The 21,414-nt window shown below is 41.8% G+C and overlaps 1 protein-coding gene across 1 annotated transcript in view; it reads right to left on the bottom strand.

Moving 5' to 3' along the window:
- Positions 1-3,034: 3,034 nt before the first annotated feature.
- The window catches only part of SLC4A8 (solute carrier family 4 member 8), an 88,391-nt gene continuing 70,011 nt past the window's right edge, over positions 3,035-21,414 (bottom strand). Inside the window, exons 22-25 of the mRNA XM_012450227.2 lie at positions 20,316-20,453; positions 14,336-14,427; positions 12,541-12,636; positions 3,035-10,761 (exon numbers count right to left, since the gene is read on the bottom strand). Coding sequence (XP_012305650.1) covers positions 10,749-10,761; positions 12,541-12,636; positions 14,336-14,427; positions 20,316-20,453 — 339 coding nt within the window. The 3' untranslated portion in view covers positions 3,035-10,748. The remainder of the gene's footprint in view (positions 10,762-12,540; positions 12,637-14,335; positions 14,428-20,315; positions 20,454-21,414) is intronic.

Below are 21,414 nucleotides of genomic sequence, written 5' to 3'. Positions count from 1 at the left end.
CTAGTGCTAGAATCACACAGCTCAAAGTTACTAGAAAACTGTTTTACTACTGTTTTGCCTGCGTAGTGAAGGCCAGAGCACTTCCTCCTTGTCCACTGTGGCTATAGGGAAATCTGGTGATGATAATGCATTGTGTAATTTCTAAGAGAGTGGAGGGGCTTTGGGGACTATGGTAACAATAATAGGCAAATGGTCACTACCCTTTAGGGTATAGCACTATTTCCACTCCCACCCTCCAGTCCCAAAAATCAATGGCCAAATAAAGTACTGATAATCTTACAACTAGGCAAACATTCCCTAGCTCCAAATGAAAGATGTAGCTGGAAGTCGCACCGGAGAACGTGGCTTAGACTAGGAGGCCCAAGCAAAGTCTCTCTTCCCATGAGTTAATATCTATAAACCACATGGACAAAGGTCACAGTGACCATGACTCCTTTCCCCTGGACTCCAGGGGTCAACTCCACCACACAGCTGCAAATCCAAGCATCAGAAGGGCAAGAGGAGGGAGGATGTGCTGCTGCTACCAGAGGAGGCTCAGAGGGCACATGGAGAGGGGCCTGCCTTGGCATCCTTGGAAATTCACTGACTCTTTCTTATTGACCCTATAAAGTAGGTAGTATTATCACTCCTATTTTGCAGGTGAAAAAACTAAGGCACAGATGAAGCAAGTGGCCAAGGCCATACAGCTATGGAGGCCGAGCTGGGACTTGAACTCAGGCAGGCTTGTTCCTGACGGGCTTGTTATATATTATACACTGTCTCTTACTAAAGGCCTCAATCATGCGCTTAGCCTCCCGACAGGGAAGCTCTGTGCTTCCCTCTATCCATGAGCACTTGACATCACAAACAAGTGCGACCGTGTAAAGTGTGCTCTGTTGAGGGAGCAATGCGGTGACTTGCAGGTTGTTCTTGTAAGTATGTGCCTGTGTGTCCTTGTAATTAAACACAAGCAAAAGGTAAAAGGGGTAAGTCTGTAGCCAGGTCTGTAACCGGGAACAGCCTTTGGACATCACTAAGATAATTTAGACACATTGTTACTATGTCTCTCTGGCTCTCCTTTCCTTCTAGGGGAAACTTAAGTCGCAACTCTGACAAGGAACACCTTTCACCTGCCATATTCTTTATCACCTGACTCTCACTCTTCCCCAGTTGGCGCAAAGGTGGCTTCAGAGCCAAAGGCCCCTAACCCGTAGGCTGGCCAGCGACCTACAGTGTGGCCTGCTGAGAAATGACAAGCAATTGCATTCTCAGTCTTGGGAATCTGACTTTGGAAATACAGAGGCAATGAAGCTGTGAAGAGTGGGGGTTGAAGCTGAAAGAATCTGGAGGTGGTTAAGGCTATGATCGTCTAGGCAGGAGAAGCTGACACTGTGGCAGAGCTGAGTATTGTAGAGCGGAGAGTTGGAAGTGAAGCAGACACACAAGAGTGTGGTCAAGGCAGAGAAGCATTATGGCAGCTGATGTTCAACTCTGCCTGCAAAGAGGAATCATCTGGAGAGGGTTTCACAGACATTGGTGCCTGACTCCCCTCCAGAGAGTCTCTGTAATTGGTGTAGAGTGGGACTCAGGTACTAGTGAGTTAGACATCTCCCCCACTGACCTTCTGAGGAATTTCTTGGCCTCCTGGCATGCCTGCTGCTGAGTTTTGTGGCTCTCTACACTCCGGCTCCAGCTCTGCAGAGGTCCCATGGTGCAGGTTCTCCTGGGTGCACTGGCAGTCACTTTAGGACATGTAATCACTTGCAGCTCCTGCCTATCCTTTGCTAACAGAATCCTGATTTTGTACAAGTATTAGAGCAGCAAAATGGTTAAGGAAGATGGGCCCAACCCCACAGGATTGAGTCTAATTGGTCCAAACCAAACATGATAATTCCATCCTCCTTTTCCCATCTTAGAGATGGGTATGTGATTCAGTTCTGACCGATGACATGGGAGGAGACAGAACGGGGGAAGCTGGAAAACCCCCTCAACCTATCTGCATTTGGAAATTATGCTGCAGATGTGATACTTGAAGCTTCGGGAGCCATCTTGTGACTATGAGGGAAACACCAAGAGAACTGCAGAGAAGCTGACCAGAGCCCTGGTAGGATTATTGCTGAATTAACCAATCCAGGAATCACCTAACTCCAAATTTTTTATTGCTTACTATGTGCTTACCATGAGCCAGGTGCTGTTCTAAGCACTTTTCCTGTATCAATTAATGGAATCCTTAACCAGCCTGGGTGTGCAAATGATACATGCCATCTCTCTGCATCTGTACCCCAGCCCCTCCACACCCAAGGCATTAGAACTGGCTCTGTTTCCTGCAGGAGCAGCCTTCCCATACTCTACTCAATGCAATCTAAGCATGTCTCTCTGTGAGACAAAGGGCATGATGTGCATACTGTTGGGGGAAAGAATAGCCAAAAGATAGCAAAAGGCCTCAGAACTAATGAGCTCTCTGTCTATAGGCCACAGGCCGTGCTGGCACTGGCTGTGTAGTATATGTCTACACGGTGCCACGTGTTCAGGACGTTTTCAGGGGATGACTTTCTTGGCACTCAGTAAAGCTGCTGCCTGGCTCCCCCACCCTTTCCTTTCACCCCCTCACTGGCTGCTCTACTCTCACTCCATTGCTTCCCTCTCCCTCTCCTCTCTAAGTCTCCAACAATGGGATATGAGAGGAAGAGAAACACAACACCCCTCCCCCTCCCGAAAAACCAACTCTGGAGTGACCACAGAGCTTTAAATTCTGGATTTCTAGGCATCAGAGTCCCTAAATATTAACAAGTTCTCTCATCAGCCTCGTATCTTTGGAATAAGCTTTCTTTCCAGGCTGTCCTATTCCCCCAACACAAGCTTAGCCATCCCATGAGAGAGGCCCTGACAGCCTCCTCATGCTCTGCAGCAGGGAGAGAAACACAGCCCTCCTAGGGCACGCTCAGCAGCCACCACGCCTTTCCTCCCCCATCTTCACACTCTCATTCACAAGCTCTGAAATTGGTCAGCATTGGCTCAGCCCCTTCATTTGGACTCAAAGAACACCACAGGTGCAAACAGTTTTATATAGACTTTATTTTTCACCCGTTGAGATGAGCACACAAAAATCTGGGCAGGCAGAGGTCTATGAGATGCAGTGTCACAATTACCTGCCCTGGATCACAGACACAGACCGTGAGACTCAGTGGTGAGGGAAAAGGGTCTTGTTCCTACCACAAATAGCTATGGGATTATCACAATGACACATTTATTCCTGGTTCTATTTACATCATGGAGTGTGGAGAGGGTACATTTCTTACACTAAAAATATATACTTTGGAATCTCTAAAACAAAAATATCTCTATCTCTACATGAGACCCACCAGAAAGAAGAACATAGAAAACAAGGGAAATGTACCAGCACCTCGAGTTGTCCCCTTCCGAGGGAAGGTTGCTCTGCTCCCCACCTGACACCATTAGCTTGGAAGAGCAGCCAAATCTAACCAATCAGACAGGCAGACACAGATAAACAAGAGGGAGGCTTTATGATCCTGGAGGAATGAATATAGGAGAAATGAAGGAGGAGGAGGATTTTGGCCTCTTCTACAAAACGAGTAATTGCACAATCAGTTTGGTGCTTCTGTTTCCAACATTATTGCACATGTGAAAAGCCTGCATGTTGAAGTCAATTGCAAACCTGCTAAGAGAAGCCCAAATTCCACTGATTTAGAAAAGTGCCGTGGGTGGGTTCTCTCTCTCAAGAAATATTAATGCCGTTAGCTAGAGAAAAAGTTCTGTATTCTCCAATGCTGAAACTGGGTTAGGTTTAAGAAAAATGCTATTCCTTTTCTCTTCAGAAGGATCAGAAACCATTCCCTTCCCTTTGAGCACAGAATCTCCTAAAAGAATTATGCCTATGGATGAATCATTCCACTTTCTGAATTTTCCTATTGAAAAGGTTCACATAACACCCCTTTCCTCTTTTCACACTTCAAGCAGTAATATAGTTCCTTTACATCTCTTTTGGTTATGAAAATTACCCTCCTTTCTGATGAAAAGATGTTAACTTACTCAACTGCTCATTCTCTACAATTAATATTAAGAGACCAAGGGAGTCAAGAATCATAAAGGATAGACTTAGAAAATCACTTCTATTTGGCTTTGAAATGAGCTTTTCTGCTTACACTGAAATATGGATGAAACTGAAGGCTTGAGAATTCTTAGTCCCTCACCCTAAATAAGGGAAATAACCATAAAGTCCCCTTTCAAAAAAGCCCCAGGACTGTCCAACCTCCTCACCATTCTCACCACCCCCAGCTGGTGGTGGTTTTAGAACCTCTGACCAAGAACTTCTTTCCTCCAAAGAGAACTAGACAGACTGAGGAAAAGGCAGAAAAGAGAGGAGAAAGGGGTGCTTGTAAAAGCTGAGACAGTAAAGGAGGGAGGAACTTGGATGATGTCTCATTTGGCCATTTTGGTTCTGCTCAAAGGACTTCCACCTAATGGGAAGTCCAAAGAAGGCTTTCTTCTATGACCAGAAGAAAGCCAAAAGGACTGAGAGGTTCAATGCAAGGTTCCTGGATGCCCTGCTAAGATGTGGCTTGGGAACCTGAGAAATTCAAGAAAAACCCAGTAACAAACTGGCAAAGACAACCATTTAGAGGTCCATGAAGGAGTTGCTGACCCCCGTACAAAATAAATTTAGAGAAGCTGATAAAGTGACAGAGAGAATATATTGATAGCATTTCTGATGCTCGTCAAAAAGAAAGCCAGGAGCTCTGGGGCCAAGCCTGCTCCTATGCTTCGAGAAAACTCAAAACTCAGAACATGGACATTGAAATCAACAGAGAAGATGCAGGGAGAATCAGGAATTCCTTTACTAAGAGGGAAGTCTGGAGAGCTGAGTGGGTAGAAAATAAAGTAGGACTAGGAACTATCTTTTTTGGACAACCAGAAACTACAGATTCCCCAAGCCAGAGATTTCTTGGAGGTCACAGCTATCATAGCCTGAGATATCAACCAACCCTGGGACTTAGCATATACCAGATTTTTATCAAACATTTATGACTAATTTAAAAGCCAATCACATCCCAAAGAGAAACAGTGACTCTTCACATAATCTTTTGGAAATATATGGTTTACTACTCACTACCCCAAACGCAAGTCTCTACACATAAAGAGATAGGGACAGGAGCTGTGTGTGGTAAAGACCACATCTCTTGGCAATCCTGTCGTCAGAAGTTGGAAGTCACATCTAGACAATAATAGCCAGGCTGTGTTTTCTGCAATCAAACATATTTGGCAATTTCACAGTATATTTCTGCTGGTCTTCACCTTCTCTCCAGACTTACCCTTCCCTAAAAGTTATGGCTAGCAAGTAATCCACCCATTAAGTAAGTCTAGTTCTTTTCATTTAGAGCTAAGATCCTACTCATCATCACTTTCTCGAATCTCTGGCCTCCCTCCCTTCCTCCCTTTCTACACCAGCCTATCAGGGCATTGGCCTGCCAAAACTCAAACTGTTTCTGAAATCTCCCGCTGTCATGAAAGAGGTGGACCACTTCCCAGGCCCAAGCAAATGTAGGCATGGAAATCACATAACTAACTACCTGTCTTGCTTTCCACTCTGAAATTTGTTTCTCCTTCTTGCTGAGTTTAAACATCTTTTTCCATAGATTAATCTGTATTTGTCCTCAAACTACTCTTATCAGAGAAGTCTGAGATGGGCACCCCCTAGATGGGAGAATGGCCATTTTTTTTTTAATGTTCCTCCAGCTAGGTGCACAGACTAGAAGTAACAATGAAATCTTATGGCTATACTCTCATTTGTCAACAATACACATGCAAATGCATGTACACATACACACACACACACACACACACACACACACACACACACACTGCTGCTGCTGCTTCACCTCTACTCATTTCCTACTCCAAACACTGCCCACCTTGACTCTGGTGCCATTATCACCAGCCACAGACCTAAGCAAGAAAGCAGCCAGGACTCGGGTTGGGTGGTTGGTGGGAGTTGACAAAGAGGAGGGAGTAAGAATAGAGAATGGTTCCTACCACAGAGATGAAGCAGAAATGAGGCTGGCTATTTTTTGAGAAAAATTTAATGGCCCAAAAAGGTTGGTATGGCCTTCAAAAGTAGCTAGTAGACCCTGCCAAAGGAAACCAAGACAGGCCCCCTCAAGATATGAAGCACGCAGCAGTCTCCATATCCATTGAGGAAAGCCTCCTACTCATTCCAGCATGAGTTGCATGTGCCATGCCCTCTACAGCAGAGGGCCATATTCCAGCCTTGTTAATTCTGTACAGTGATCGTGTGCAGCACCGCCATACCATACTAAGCATGTGCGCAACGACTGTGTGCAGCATCATACCATCATTATGGCAACATTTTTCTGTTGATGAACATCTAAGCCAAACTGATAGAAAGTCTGTAAGCTGATTACCAGCAGGATATGGAACAGACATAAAATTCTGACAATCCCTGATGATGCAACTCACAGGCTTGGATTGTATCATGCAACACTACACATTCTTATTGCTCTTTACAGAGATTTTGAGAGATAACTCCTGTGCAAGGTCTGCTAAAAACAGATTTAATGCATTCAAAGCTGCTCCAGGAATCAGTGACACACAAATCAATTACCTGCAGCTTGGTGTTTCTGCCTATGTTGCAAAAATGGTGGGATACCTTGGTGTCATAAAACCCTGATTAGAATACTGTCTCAAAAAGTTGGAGGATCTGGACAGCCACTGATGGTTCAGGTTCATCTAGTGGCCCATGAATCACAGATGACAACACTTGTGGTGATAAATAACTTTCTTAAAGATTTCGGGCTGGGCGTGGTGGCTCACACCTGTAATCCCAGCACTTTGGGAGACCGAGGCGGGTGGATCACAGGGTCAGGAGTTTGTGACCAGCCTGGCCAATGTGGTGAAATCCCATCTCTACTAAAAATACAAAAATTAGCTGGGCGTGGTGGTGGGCGCCTGTATTCCCAGCTACTTGGGAGGCTTAGGCAGGAGAATCACTTGAACCCAGAGGCAGATATTGCAGTTAACTGAGACTGCACCACTGCACTCCTGCCTGGGTGACAGATCAAGACTCTGTCTCAAAAAATAAAAAATTAAATACATTTTGACTCTGCACTCCTTTTGATTCCAGGGGTAACTGATGAAATCCCCAAATTCAGAGATGCCATCAGTCCCGTGTGGTTTCCCCATGCGAAGGCAATTTGTCATCCGGATGCTATGAAAATCACTACAACAGCCATGCTTTGCCTCCACAGCACTGTACCATGCCTCAGAAACAAGCTCCACCATGAAAAATTACTACCAAGGAAAACCAATTCCAGGAGGAATTCCTGAAACTAAGCTCAAGGATGCATCTGCCGAAAGTTCAGACAGGTTAGCCAATCAACATTTACAGATGAGCAATGGGAAATTCTGCATTCATGTGGAGTAACCCATGAAATCGTCCAGGCAACTGTTAGAGACAAAGAAAAAGAAGAGAATCACTATCATTTGCAACAGGCAACGGTCCACAGGGACCCATGGATTAAAAAAAAAAAAAAAATCAAACCTCACAAAGAGATCCAACAATCAGCTAATGAGTCGAAGGTTACAACCAGTTTCCAGTGAAAAGCAATGTCAGACCATGAGGATGACAGGAAATCACCACGTTCAAAAGGACCAGACTACACAAAACTACCCACACCCCTTGAGCACTTGCCGTGAAAGATCCTGGTGCCGTCTCTTTCATTAGCCACACAGGAGGAGGCCTGCACTTCCAAGACAGTTTCAACTGAAGAATTTACCCTTAAAGTCTCTTGAATGAAAAGAAAGAGAGGGGACAAAGCCAAGTCTGATGTCAGTAGCAAACTGACTGAAACACTGGATTGATCAAAGGACTTTAGCATCTTACAGACAGCAAGTTTGATGCAGTGCACTTGGCCTTCGACATATTAACAAGCACAACTGAGAAAAAATTCAAGATCCTTGATGGACAGGTCAAGAAACTTCAAACTGATATATCACCCATGCATTTGAGAGCCATGCAAGGGACACCTCCTGTTGGGAAGTTTTGTCCTGCATCACTTGCAGGGATATGAGACCCTCCTCCAGCTGTCCTTGTACCAGCTGTGCAGGCTGCCAAAACACTGTTGGGACCTACAATCCCTAGAGTGACTGGTAACCACCATGCACAAAGGTGACCTGCAACTATACCAAGGCTACCGAGCACCACACCCACGGAGCCAGGATCATGCAAACCATTAGCGCCAACCCCAGCCATCACCTCATGGCAAAACCACCCAATCCCTTCCCATCTTCACTCACAGTCCCCCATCAAGTTTACCTCAACAACACACCAAACCACATTTTAAAAAAAAGTAGCTCACATTCTTAAGGTGCAGTGATCTGGGAGGGTCTGGTTTGAGAAGTACCCAAAAGTGCACACATGGTCCTGTACCTACACTACACAGAGTTAATGAAGGCTCCTCCCCTCAAGCAGTCAGGCAGCACAAGACATGAGTGTATTAGGAGAGGCATTCTTCTGAGTGATACTGTCACCCAGTTTTGATACACTCCTTACAGCTGTGCTGAGGCTAGGGGAAGAGGTGAAATGGTCATCAACTTCCCCACACCAAGGTGGCAGGAAATGATAGGAGGGGCAAGATAGAGCAAGAAAGTGGGGATATTCTCAGGGAACAATGAAGATGAAAAAGAGGCAAGTTCAAGGAAGCAATCAGAGAGGGACAAGGGAAAAGTCTGCAAGAAAGCTTATCCTACTGACAGGCTGCCTTTTAATTTTTCCCAATTAGGTAGGTAAATGAGTACAATTATTACAGTTACCCTAAAGTGATAAAATGTGAAGCTTTGGCTCATGGAGATTTTAATGCCCATATAGTTCAAATAATCATGCCCTATCCAGTCTGCAATATATATATATATATATATATATATGAAAGGAAGCTAAGGCTGTCCCCAAAACATCCTTGTGATAGAAATGAGACAAACCAGGAACAATCCCCATGATTCAAAGGGACATCATTTTAATATCTGAAAGTAGCATAACGTTCAGCCAATAGGCATTGGTACAACCATACATACTGCTCGTTTACAGCAGGCATCCCTTCTGAGTGGTTGGCATCTGTCCTGTACCAGTTGTTAAATATTTTGAAAATCATCTCTGTATTAAAATAATTGTGGCCCTATGAGATAGGGAATATGAAAGAAATGCAGAATTCCCTTAATATCAACAGTATTTAGAGTAAGACTAGAATACATTAGTATATTTTACGAGTTTAAGGAATGCAAAATTCAATAAACTGATATAACCAATCCTTCACCTAAGAAAGAAAAACACGTTGGGGAACTTCCCACTGTACAAAGATTTTCCAGGATGGGAAACTAACATGATAGGATTCTCTGGGTGCTAATGGGCTTGCTAGTTACAGTCTGTGCACAAAGGAGGGAAAGGTTTATAAGCACTGGATCCCTAATACTTTACATTCATTGTAACATAGAAGAGAAGAGAAAACCATAAATGTAGTTTTAAATTAAATACCAAAACTAATTTCACCACTTACAGTTCATTTCCCACTGTGACTTTTTACATCTCAGAACCAGAATGTTTGCCAACCAAAAGAAATCCATGATGATGAAGAAACCACATGGCTGAAGGTGATTTTGGTCCATTGAACTGATGATCGTTCACTACTAAGGCAGCTAAGGAGACAGTACATAAGCACTTGGATCTCGCCAGGATGGAATTGGAATATATCCTCAAGAGACAGCAGCAAGAAGTCAAACGGTCCCGCAAAATGGGCAATAAAAACATCACATCCTCCTTTCTATTCACAAACACTATTACCAAATCTTTCCCAGATATCTAGAAAGCAGACACTATGACAAATCTTCAGGCTGGTATCTAAACTAATTCCTTCTGTTGCAATCTAAGCTCAATCTCTCACTCTATCCTCACTGAAAACGAAGAGAAGCTGCTCATCCTCACTTACTATTGATTTTCCCCAGATTCTTTTCCTATCTAAGCGAAACAACTCAAATGTCCCTTCTTGGCCCTTGTATCATCCAAGGTTCTTGCCAGTTATGCAGGCTGCTGCTAGGGAGTGATGGAGATACACCCAGGTCAGAGGCATCTTCCTGGCTGTGGTAGCAGGCACTGCCAATGCCCAGATCATGGATCTTTCTGGTAGCCGACCTCCTGACAACCTCTGGGTCTGACCAGCATCCCCCGGGGAGGTAATCAAATCAAGGCCCAGGGCTGCCTAGGAGCCTGCAGACACTAAGAACACTGGAGAGCCAGAGAGAGTTTCTTCTCTGTTCCCCTCGTACTCCCCACTCCATCCTTCAGGAAAAGGGACCTCACTGAAGGGCTCCTCAGTGGCAGAATGAATCCATATGGCTTGGCAGGCCAGCAGAAAATTTCAGAGAAAATGTCTGGAAAATGGGAAGCTAGGTCTTCAATGGTGGCCATTCTAAAGAGAAAAAGAAGGAAGAAGAGGAGAAGAACCAACAGGAAGTGGTCTTTTGCTTCCACATTCACATCTGGCAACTGGCTGCTGGTATGGGGATAGCTGGATGCCCTCCAGTGCACAGGAAGAATAACTGAATGCTTCGGCATGGCTTTGAGATGACCAAGGACAGGGCCAGACTTGGTCTTGCTTCTTCTCTGAGAGACTCACCATTTTCTTTGTAACCAGAACTTCCCTGAGGCACCACACGGCCCAAATCTTCCATCCCAGCAAAGACTCTTAGTTGAAGAGACTGAATAAAAGTGTTACAATTAGACGAAAAGGGAACATATGATTCATTCCTCCTTTTAACACAATACTTTGAAGATGTCACCACAATTTGGATCTGGCTATATTTTAAGTTCATTTACAAGTAGACTAGTTCTCAACTAAAAATAACCATGTGCGTTATACATTTCGACAGCTGCCTGGATTTTCCTCTGAAGGAAACAAGATTCTATATTTCACTCACATTCAGCAGAGATTTATTTTAACCCATTCGATGAAGACATAAATCACCACTACCACCCACTAGTGGTTGTGACTTCTCAGTGCACTTCAATCTCTCGGAGCAGCCTCAGGAGTGAGGCAGTTAGTTATTATTATCTCCATTTTCCTGCTGAGTAAACTGAATGCCAGAAACAGTGGTCTGCCAAGTTATACACGGAATTAATAGAAGGACTAGGTCTCCTGACTCCTAGCTTTTTTTTTAACTAGAAAAGTTGACTTTAAGAAGGCTTCAGATTTTGTGTTCAGTTATTTACATATACTTAAATGGTATCTGGACTAAATTATTCAAGAAATTTGGGCATATAGCCTACCTCAATGCAGGCAAAAATGCCTCAAGCTCTTCCATTGTCTTCATTAACCTGATTAAGGTTGATCTATGATATAAGCAAATAATATACTGTATTTGGTTTCAAAACAGAAAAACAGTTATGGCTGGGTGCGGTGGCTCATGCCTGTAATCCCAGCACTTTGGGAGGCCAAAGAGGGAGAATCATTTGAGTCCAGGAGTTCCAGACAAACCTGGGCAACACAGTAAATCCTCGTCTCTAAAAAAATACAAAAATTAGCCGGTGGGGGTGACATGCACCTGTACTCCCAGCTACTTGGGAGGCTGAGGCAGAAGAATTGCTTGAGGCCGCATGGCAGAGGTTACAGTGAGCTGAGATTATGCCATTGCACTCCAGCCTGGGAGATAGAGAGTGATTGTCTCAAACAAACAAAAAAAGAAAGAAAAAAAGAAAGATAAAAGTTACAATTTAATATTTCAAATGTATTTCTCATATATAACAAGTTAAATAGGTTAAAGAATGTATCAGTACTATCAACACTATCTGAATATTTTAGCAATTTTCTTATTTGTGTGGTTGCAGTAACCAGAGACATGCCCTTTAGATTCTGAAATGAGACTAGAAAGAAGATTAAAGGAAATCAATAGGCAAAGCAAATTTATATGCCAAAATAATCCTATCCTGACTTTGGACTTGTGTAAACAGGCTGCTTAAAAAAACACCCTGACCAAATATTTAGAAAACATTTTTACTTTTTTAAGGCTTATAGCTGTTTTTGTTATTGTTGTTGTTTGTTTGTTTTGAGACAGAGTCTCACTCTGTTGCCAGGCTGAAGTGCAGTGGCGCGATCTCAGCTGACTACCTCCTCCACCTCCCGTGTTCAAGCGATTCTCCTGCCTCAGCCTCCCAAGTAGCTGGGACTACAGGTGCCTGCCACCATGCCCAGCTAAGTTTTCTATTTTTAGTACAGACAGGGTTTCACCATGTTGGTCAGGATGGTCTCGATCTCTTGATCTCATGATCCGCCCACCTTGGCCTCCCAAAGTGCTGGGATTACAGGTGTGAGCCATCATGCCCGACTGGCTTATAGGTATTCTTATGGGATTAGCGGCAGTTCCTGGAAGTGCTATTTATTAGACAAATTCCATTTTACAACTAAAACACATTTTGCCTTCAATACTGCCATTGTCAAAAGTCAGAAATAAATAAAAATCAGATATTACAGTTCTCTTTACCTCTTTTCCTTTGCATTTCCAGAATTCATACTGAGAGCTTTCCAGACTGTGGTTTTAGGCATTTCATCAGATATATTAATCTCAGACGGGTCACATCTGAAATCAATGATTAGGACAGTGAATGTCAGACATACAAGTAAAATACATAGCACAGTCTATAATGATCACTGCCCCACCAGAAGGGAAAAGATGGAGTTTGAGACCATCCAGCTAACAGCTCTCAGGAACTCTGGGAACAAGATGGAGTCTGATCTTTCTTCTGCAGCCACTGAGGTCGGAATGGGAAGAGGCAAGGTGGCCCATGAGGTGGTGCTGAAGGCTGGGCTGGTGTGCCAGGTGGCAGCCAATCCTATCCCCAGTTGTGCACTCCTCGGAAAGGCCTCATTGGAGATGCTGATGACAATGCTATGTTATCAACAGTGAAGCATCAGGAACTACCACTTACTGAGCACCTGCTGTGTGCCAGGCACTTTTCATTCATTTTCCCATATACACAGCCAAATCTCTTCTATTCGTAGTTCACAAAGGACTTTCCTAATATCTTAACTATCACAGCAACAGAGTTTATTAACATCCTCATTTTGAAGGTGCAGAAATGAAAGCTCTTGGAGCTAAGTGACTATCCAAGGTCAAAAAACAACAAGTAGAGAATCAAGACCTTGAACCCAGCTCTAGGTTTCCTAGAGACAGAGTAGTTTGACGTTTTCCGCAAGCCAGATTATCTCCTTCTAAAATGACAAAAGAAGAGGCAGCATCCTGTTAAAAAGGAAACACTGTTCCTACTTTGCCATCAGATAATTCAAAGCTCATGGCTCCTTTCAAAACAAACTGTAGAAAGTTTATTAAGAACCAAGACTATTATTAAGAAACAAACTGTCCTAATTTCCCCCAGAGTATAAGGCACAACCAACTCAATGATTCAGCAGTAAATTTTTCAGGATCTGAATGACCCAGATATCCTGCTCTCTTCCTTCTCTGCCCCTTCTTGACCGCTAGGCTTTTCAGCCTATGCATACCTCTTTCAACTCAGAAACAAGATACCAGGAGTAAAACTACAAATGCACCAATTAAGCTTCCTGTCATTTGTGATGATGAATAGGTTTGATAGAGAAAGTGGCTAAAATCATTGGCAGAAGTAAGGAATTTTCATGATCCCAGTTCAACTCCTCCTTGCTCCCAGGACTATAGATGCCACAAGCCAAGCTAACATTGACTATTTCTGCCTATCCCCAAAAGCTTGCCCAAGCATTGGAATTTCATGCCCTCCAGGCTGAGAACTTTCTGGAAATAAAGAACACATCCTTTTCATCTTTGGAAGGTGGCAATGAAAGGCAAACGAGCACTGGTTTAAGGAATAGAAGAAGGACCAGGGGGTTTGAATCCAAATCTTTCTACTCAGCATCATTGTAACTTTGGATAAAATTACCTAAAACCCTCTAAGACTTAGTTTCTTCACTTGTACAAATGCAGATAGTGATATACATATCAGTACAAGTTAACTGACAACACATAAGTAAACCTTCTAGCACAATCCCAGCACAAAGGAGGCATTCAGTACATTGGTTTTCTTACCTCTCTTCTCCTTGTGATTCCCAGAACCTGATATAGTATCTGGTATATAGCAGGTATTCAATAAACAATGAGATGGAAAAGGTATTTTCACAGGGTGGAACTGGGAGGCTGAATGTTTAGCCCTTTATGCTAGAGCTGCATTTGTGACATCGCCACCACCACAAAGCCAGAACACTTATAGAATAACCAAAAAAGTAAACTCCTTGGTGTTTGAAAGTTTTACCTGCAACTGTTGTTCTTTCCAGGACTACTTAGTAACTTCCTCCTCTCTAAGGGGAACTTGTCTCCCCCAATTTCTAACATTTTCTCAGCCTCCTAGAAGAAAAAGAAACATCATTTTATCTTGGAACAAGTAAGACTGTAAGTTCACCAGCCCATTTTTCTACCACCACAATTTCTACCTAATTTCATTTCACATTTATTATAAAGAATATGATTAGTTTCTTTCATAGATTTGAGTTATCACAAAATGAGAGACAACTAGATATTTATACATGTGGAATAGTATTAAAGAAAAAAAGTCAATCTGATAAACCTCTAGATCTAATGACCAATTTACTACAAATATAGAGGACAGAAGAACATTTTAAATGACACCAAGGGAAGGAACATATTTAGCAAAATCTAAATGGTGAGAAGTCCTAGAGGTTTCTTCAATTAAAAAAAAAAATGGAAAGGGAACACCTAAAAAGATTTAAGAAAGATATCAACCAATTGCAATATATGGCTCTTCTTTGGATGCTAATCCAAATAACCAAATTATTAACAATAAGAAGTCTTTCCTTTCTACTTTTGTAGGTTTAAAATAATCCATAAGGTAAAAGATCTCTACAAAGAGAACTACAAAACACTGCTGAAAGAGGTCAGGGTGGCCGGGTGCGGTGGCCCAAACCTGTAATCCCAGCACTTTGGGAAGCTGAGGCAGGTGGATCACGAGGTCAGGAGTTTGAGACCAGCCTGGCCAATATGGTGAAACCCCATCTCTACTAAGAACATATAAAGTAGCTTGGCATGGTGGTACACATCTGTAGTCCCAGCTACTCAGGAGGCTGAAGCAGGAGAATCGCTTGAACCCGGGAGGCGGAGGCTGCAGTGAACTAAGATCATGCTACTGTACTCCAGCCTGGGTGACACAGCGAGACACTGTCTCAAAAAAAAAAAAAAAAAAAAAGAGAGAGATCTGGCATGGTGGCTCATGCCTTAACCCCAGCACTTTGGGAGGCCGAGGCAGGCAGATCAATTACTTCAGGTCAGGAGTTCGAGGCCAGCCTAGTCAACATGGCAAAACCTCGTCTCTACTAAAAATACAAAAATTAGCCAGGCATGATGGAAGGCACTGTAATCCCAGCTACTCAGGAGACTGAGGCAGGAAGATCACTCAAACCCAGAAGCAGGAGGTTGCAGTAAACTGAGATCACACCGCTGCGCTCCAGCCTGGGCAACAGAGCAAGACTCCATCTCAAAACGAACCAACAAACAACACACTGCTGAGAGAAATCAGAGATGATTTCTTTTTCAGAGAATTATCTCTGATTTCTTTCAGCAATGTTTTATAGTTATCCTTGTAGAGATCTTTCACATTCTTGATTAGGTGTATTCCTAGGTATTTCATTTTCTTTGTGGCTATTATAGTTGGGATTGTGTTCTTTGTTGGTCTCAGCCTGGGTGTTATTAATACATAGAAGTGAAAGGGCAAAGGATATGAACAGACACTTCTTAAAAGAAGACATACACATGGCCCACAAACATATGAAAAAATGCTCAACATTATTCATCATCAGTGATGCAAATCAAAACTACAAAGAGACTCCATCTCACATCAGTCAGAATGACTATTATTAAAAAGTCAAAAAATAACAGACACTGGCATGGTCATAGAGAAAAAGAAGCACTTCTACACTGTTGGTGGGAATGCAAATTAGTTCAGCCCCTGTGGAAAGCAGTTTGGAGATATCTGAAAGAACTAAAAATAGAAATAGCATTAGACACAGCAATCCCAGTACTTGGTATATGCCCAAAGGAAAATAAATTGTTCTATCAGAAAGACATCTGCACTCATATATTTATTGCAGCACTATTAACAACAGCAAAGAAACAGAATCAACCCAGGTGCCCATCAATGGTGGATTGAATAAAGAAACTGTAGTACATATACACCATGGAATACTACACAGCCATAAAGAGAACAAAACCATGTCCTTTGCAGCAATGTGGATGCAGCTGGAGGCCATTACCCTAAGTGAACTGATGTGGGAACAGAAAACCAAATAATGCATGTTCTCATTTGTAAGGGGGAGCTAAACATTGGGTACAAATGGACACAAAGATGGGAGCAAAAAACAATGGGGATTCCAAAAGGGGGAAGACAGGGGAAGGGTTGTCAGGTACTATGTTCACTACTTGGGTGACTGGATCATTAGAAGCCCAAAGCTCAGCATAACTCAATACACCCATGTAACAAACCTGCACAGGCCCTGAATCTAAAATAACTTTTTTTAGAAATCCATAATAAAATGTTTTCTTAGAAAATAATCCCACTAATTTGAAGAAAATAATTACAGACAAAAAGCTATCTGTACAAAGATGTTTAAAGTAATATAATTAATAATAAAACCTAAAACAAATAAAAATTTTAACAAAAATATTGAAATTAAATATGAGATAATACTATAGAACGTTATACATCCATCTAAAAAACATGATCATGATATAGACAAATAGAAACATGAAAGTGTCTTATGAAATCAGGTTGAGGGGAAAAATCAGAATATATATGTGCTATATATATAGATATAAACTCACAATTATATAATTATCATAGTTATATGAAAACTATGTTAAAAAACTGAAAATAACAAAGAAATGAATGTAAATGTTGGATATGAGGTGGAGAAATTTTGGAGGACAAGTCTTCATCTTTTTCTTTTATTTAGCTTTTAAAATAATTTTATAAAGTAACACAGGTGTTAACAAATACGTGTTTACTTCAGGAATTTTGGAAAATAAGGAATGTAATGTCTACCAGCCACCTCGAACTTAACATCCAAAGGAGATCTCTTGATTTTCCTCCTAAACCTGCTGTTCTCCTTGGTCTTCCTCATCTTAATAAATAGCACAACCATTCATTCAATTGTTCAGTCCAAAAATCTAAGAGTCATACTTGATTCCTCTTTCACTCATGCCCACCATCATTAGCAAAACCATCAGCTCTATCTTCAAATAAGTGCCCAATTCAGCCACTTTCAGCACCTCTCCTTAGCCTAAGCCACCCTCCCCTTTTGCTTGAGCTGCTGCCAGCCTCCTAGCTGGTCTCCCTGCTACCACTCTGTCCCTTCCAGTCTTACTAGATTTCTTGGTATTCCTCAAACACACCAAGCTCATTCTTCCCTTCAAGACCTTTGTGTTTTCTGTACACCTGGCCTGGAATGTTCTTATTCCCAGATATTCTCATGATTTGCTTCTCACTTTATTCAGGTCTCTGCTCAGATGTCTCCTCAGAAGTGTCATCTCTAATCACCCTAAATAAAGTAACTCCCTCACTCCTACCTTCTTAAAACATACCACTACCTAAAATTATATATATATATGTAAAAGTATAGCACTATAACCAAGAAAACAAATATATATTTCTTTCTTTGTCTATGGTGTCTCCTCCATGAGAATGTAAGCTCCATGGGGTCGGTCAGGGACTCTCGCTGTCCTGTATACTACTGTGTCTGGAACAGTGACAACAGACTAAGGATTCAATAAATATGGAAGAAAGAAGGAAATTAATCAAAAAATGCATAATCTTACTGCCTAGAAAGATATAGAGAACCACAATAAACATTTTGGTCTATTTTCTTCCAATCTTTTTCGGGTGTGTGTGTGGGGGGGTATGCATGTGTGTATGTGTGTGTGTGTGTGTGTATGATATGTGTATATGCTTTAGTAAAAGTGAGATTGACATTGTTACTGTATGCTCCATTTTACATTCTCTATGTTTTTCACATAAAATGTCAGAAACGTGTCCACATATCTTTTCTTTATTTCTTTTTTTTGAGACCAAGTCTTGCTCTGTCACTCAGGCTGGAGTGCAGTGGGGTGATCTTGGCTCACTACAAACACCGCCTCCCGGTTTCAAGTGATTTCCTGTCTCAGCCTCCTGAGTAGCTGGGATCGTAGGCATGCGCCAACATGCCTGGCTAATCTTTTTGTATTTTCAGTAGAGACGGGGTTTCACCATGTTGGCCAGGTCTCGAACTCCTGACCTCAGGTGATCTGCCTGCCTTGGTCTCACAAAGTGCTGGGATTACAGGTGTAACCCATCATATCTGGCCTCTTTTTTTTGAGATAGGATCTGTCTCTGTTGCCCAGGCTGGAGTGCAGTGGTGTGATCTCAGCTCACTGTAATCTCCAGCTTCCAGATTCCAGCGATCCTCCTGCCTCAGCCTCTGGAGTAGCTGGGATTACAGCACATATCATTAAGAATTTTTTTAAATTTTATTTTTAAACTGTTGTACAATATTCTATTGTAAAATATTTACTCTAATTTTTCTTTTTTCTTTATGCCACCACAATTAAAATATTTTGTCTACATTGCTAATTATATCCTCAGGATAAATTTAAATGTTAGAGTTACTGGGCCAAAGGGCATAGACATTTTTAAGCCTCTATGGTTAAAATGCCCTCTAAAGAGATATATGCAACTTATATTACCATTTTTAGTGTATGAGAAGCCCATTTGAATTACAGTCTTGCCAACACTTGCTTTTATCTTTTAAAAATCTTTGTCAATTCGAGAAGTAAAAAAGTGTATTCTCCTTGTTGAAATTTTCATTTCTTTTTTATTTTTTACACTTGATCTTAGCTAAAAGGCTGAGAAGCAACCTCTTTTTTATTTTTTAATACTGATTTTCATTTCATAAAATCCAGATGCTGCACAATCATTTCTTTGATTATTAATAAGAATGAAATTTTTGTTGTAAGGCAACTGGCTATTTGTACTTCTTCTTTTGTAAATTATATATGTCCATTGCTCATTTCAAATTCATATTATTGTTATTAATTTATAAGAATTATTTGAATAGTAATGATATTAGCACGTCTCAACTTACCTGTTATTTTAAAATTTTGTTTACAGAGCTTTTGATGCCTGAAAGCATCACATTTTACATAATGAATTCTATCAATATTCTCTTTAAAGTTTTCTTCCATTGATTTTATATATTACAATTGTTGAAGCTTATTTAGAAATACAAGGTTTTTAAAGTTCAAGATATTATGGGAAAAAAACAGTCTTTCTTTTTTTCTCAAGATAGGCTCTCACTCAGCCTAGGCTGAAGTGCAGTGGCATCCTCATGGCTCACTGCAGCCTCGACCTCCTGGGCTCAAGGCAACCTTCCACCTCAGCCTCCCAAGTAGCTAACTACAGGTATATGCCACCACATCCAGCTAATTCTTTTGATTTTTTTCTGTAGAGACAGGGTCTCATTATGTTGCCCAGGCTGGTCTCAAACTCCTGGCCTCAAGTGATCCTCCTGCCTTGACTCCCAAAGCCCTGGAATTACAGGGATAAGCCACTGTGCCTGGCCTACAAAAAGTCTTTAAAAAGTTTTTTCAAAGGACACTATTTTAGGCACTAACTGTATTCGGAAACACTTCCCAGCTCACTCATTTCTTGGTCTGGTATTTTCATTTTGCTACATTTTCTTTCTTTGTATATATAGGCCATTTATTGAGGGTCCATTGTGTAGATGACAAGATGCTAAGTGCTGAGGGAAATGAAAAAAGACAGAAAGTCCTATCCAAGTTATCTCTGCATGGTGCCAACCACAGCACCATTTGCATTTAGATACATTACAAACATTCTAGGAAATAATGGGTTTTATGTATTTGTCAAATTAGACCTTTTGAAAGAATGGGAGCCATTGAATCTGCTAATAAGCCATGAATTTGCATATCATATATTCACATTCTAGGTATGAACCTGATGAGTTGGTTGTAGACAAAGGAAAAAATAACTGGTTGTCAAACCCAAAAAAGGAAGTACAGACAGGAGCAAGAATCCCTAATCCATTCTTAGCTGAGAACATCTCTGGGGTAATCTTCCCAGCTCCTAAATATAACCCTTGGGATTTCAGACATGCTGGCTTTTCATGTGACCCTTCCTATGGTCTGTAATTTGAGGGCCCCAGGTATACAGTTGGTGCAAGGACTACAACCTCTTCCTCCTTGGCCTTCTTTTTGGCATCATCCAACTTCTTCTTTTTGCTTTCAGGCATGAGATCATCTAGCCAGCTCAGCTCTCGCTTAGAGAAACAGAGATCCATGACTTTCCTGACAAAAACCAAGGCCAAAACCTGAAGAAAAATCAGAAAGAAAGTGAATGAAAGGGACTAATTTCCTTCCTGGACTTAAAAGCAAAGCCTTATTTTCATGGCAGACTAGGACAGTTCAAGCAAAATCAAACTCATAATAATCATAAGAGTCACCATTTATTGAATGCTTTCTTTGTCCCAGGTACAATATGTTACATACAGTATTTTACCTATCATCATAACAGCCCTACAACTTAGAGAGCAGCTATCTGGATTCCATCATTGAAAAGAGGAGTTCATCATCTGCAGATAGTTAGGGGTCAGCAGCAAGGCTACAGGACAGCAGGAGGGTAGAAAGCCTCTTCAGGCGCTGGGCCATGGTGGGACCAGCCACAGCCAGCCCAAGCATGCCTCACAGTGGGATGATGGGTTCTTAGAGGATCATCTTTATTCCCTCTGATCCTTTGCCTATAAATTCCCCTATGCAAATCCTTGCTTTGGGCCTGCATCATGTGTCTCTAGGGGTTTTTGTCTCTGCTCCCTGGCCTGGCCTGACACTCACTTTATAATTGAGGAAACTGAGGCCCAGAGAGAGAAAGTTACTTGCCTAAAATCTGACAGCTGATTTCCCCAGTACGGGCAGGTCCAGGGCATCCCAACTGCTGCTCCACTTTCTCATGAGGGCCATTTTAGCCAAAGAAAAACAAAGAATTAATCCTGTCTGAGTGGACTGGTGTTCATCAGCTATACTTGGTGACTGGACAAGGAATGAGGCAATTCAGACTTATTAAACTCAAGTACATTTCTCTCTAATGATAGTGACTACTTTCCTAATACTTCTGGAATTGATAGGATCCCTTCTATGAGTTCCCAGTAATTTGCTATTTTTTAACCCATGAACATAACACACAAAGGCAAAGCCTTGTATGTATTCTGACAAAATTGAGAAACCCACCAGGAGGGTGTGGATCTAGAGGATTAGAAAAAAATTAAAGATATAATT

Source organism: Aotus nancymaae, unplaced genomic scaffold (assembly GCF_030222135.1).
Source record: "Aotus nancymaae isolate 86718 unplaced genomic scaffold, 86718_ANA_hifiasm-v0.15.2.pri h1tg000016l, whole genome shotgun sequence".
Lineage (NCBI taxonomy): Eukaryota > Metazoa > Chordata > Mammalia > Primates > Aotidae > Aotus > Aotus nancymaae.
This window is presented reverse-complemented; position numbering and strand designations above follow the sequence as displayed.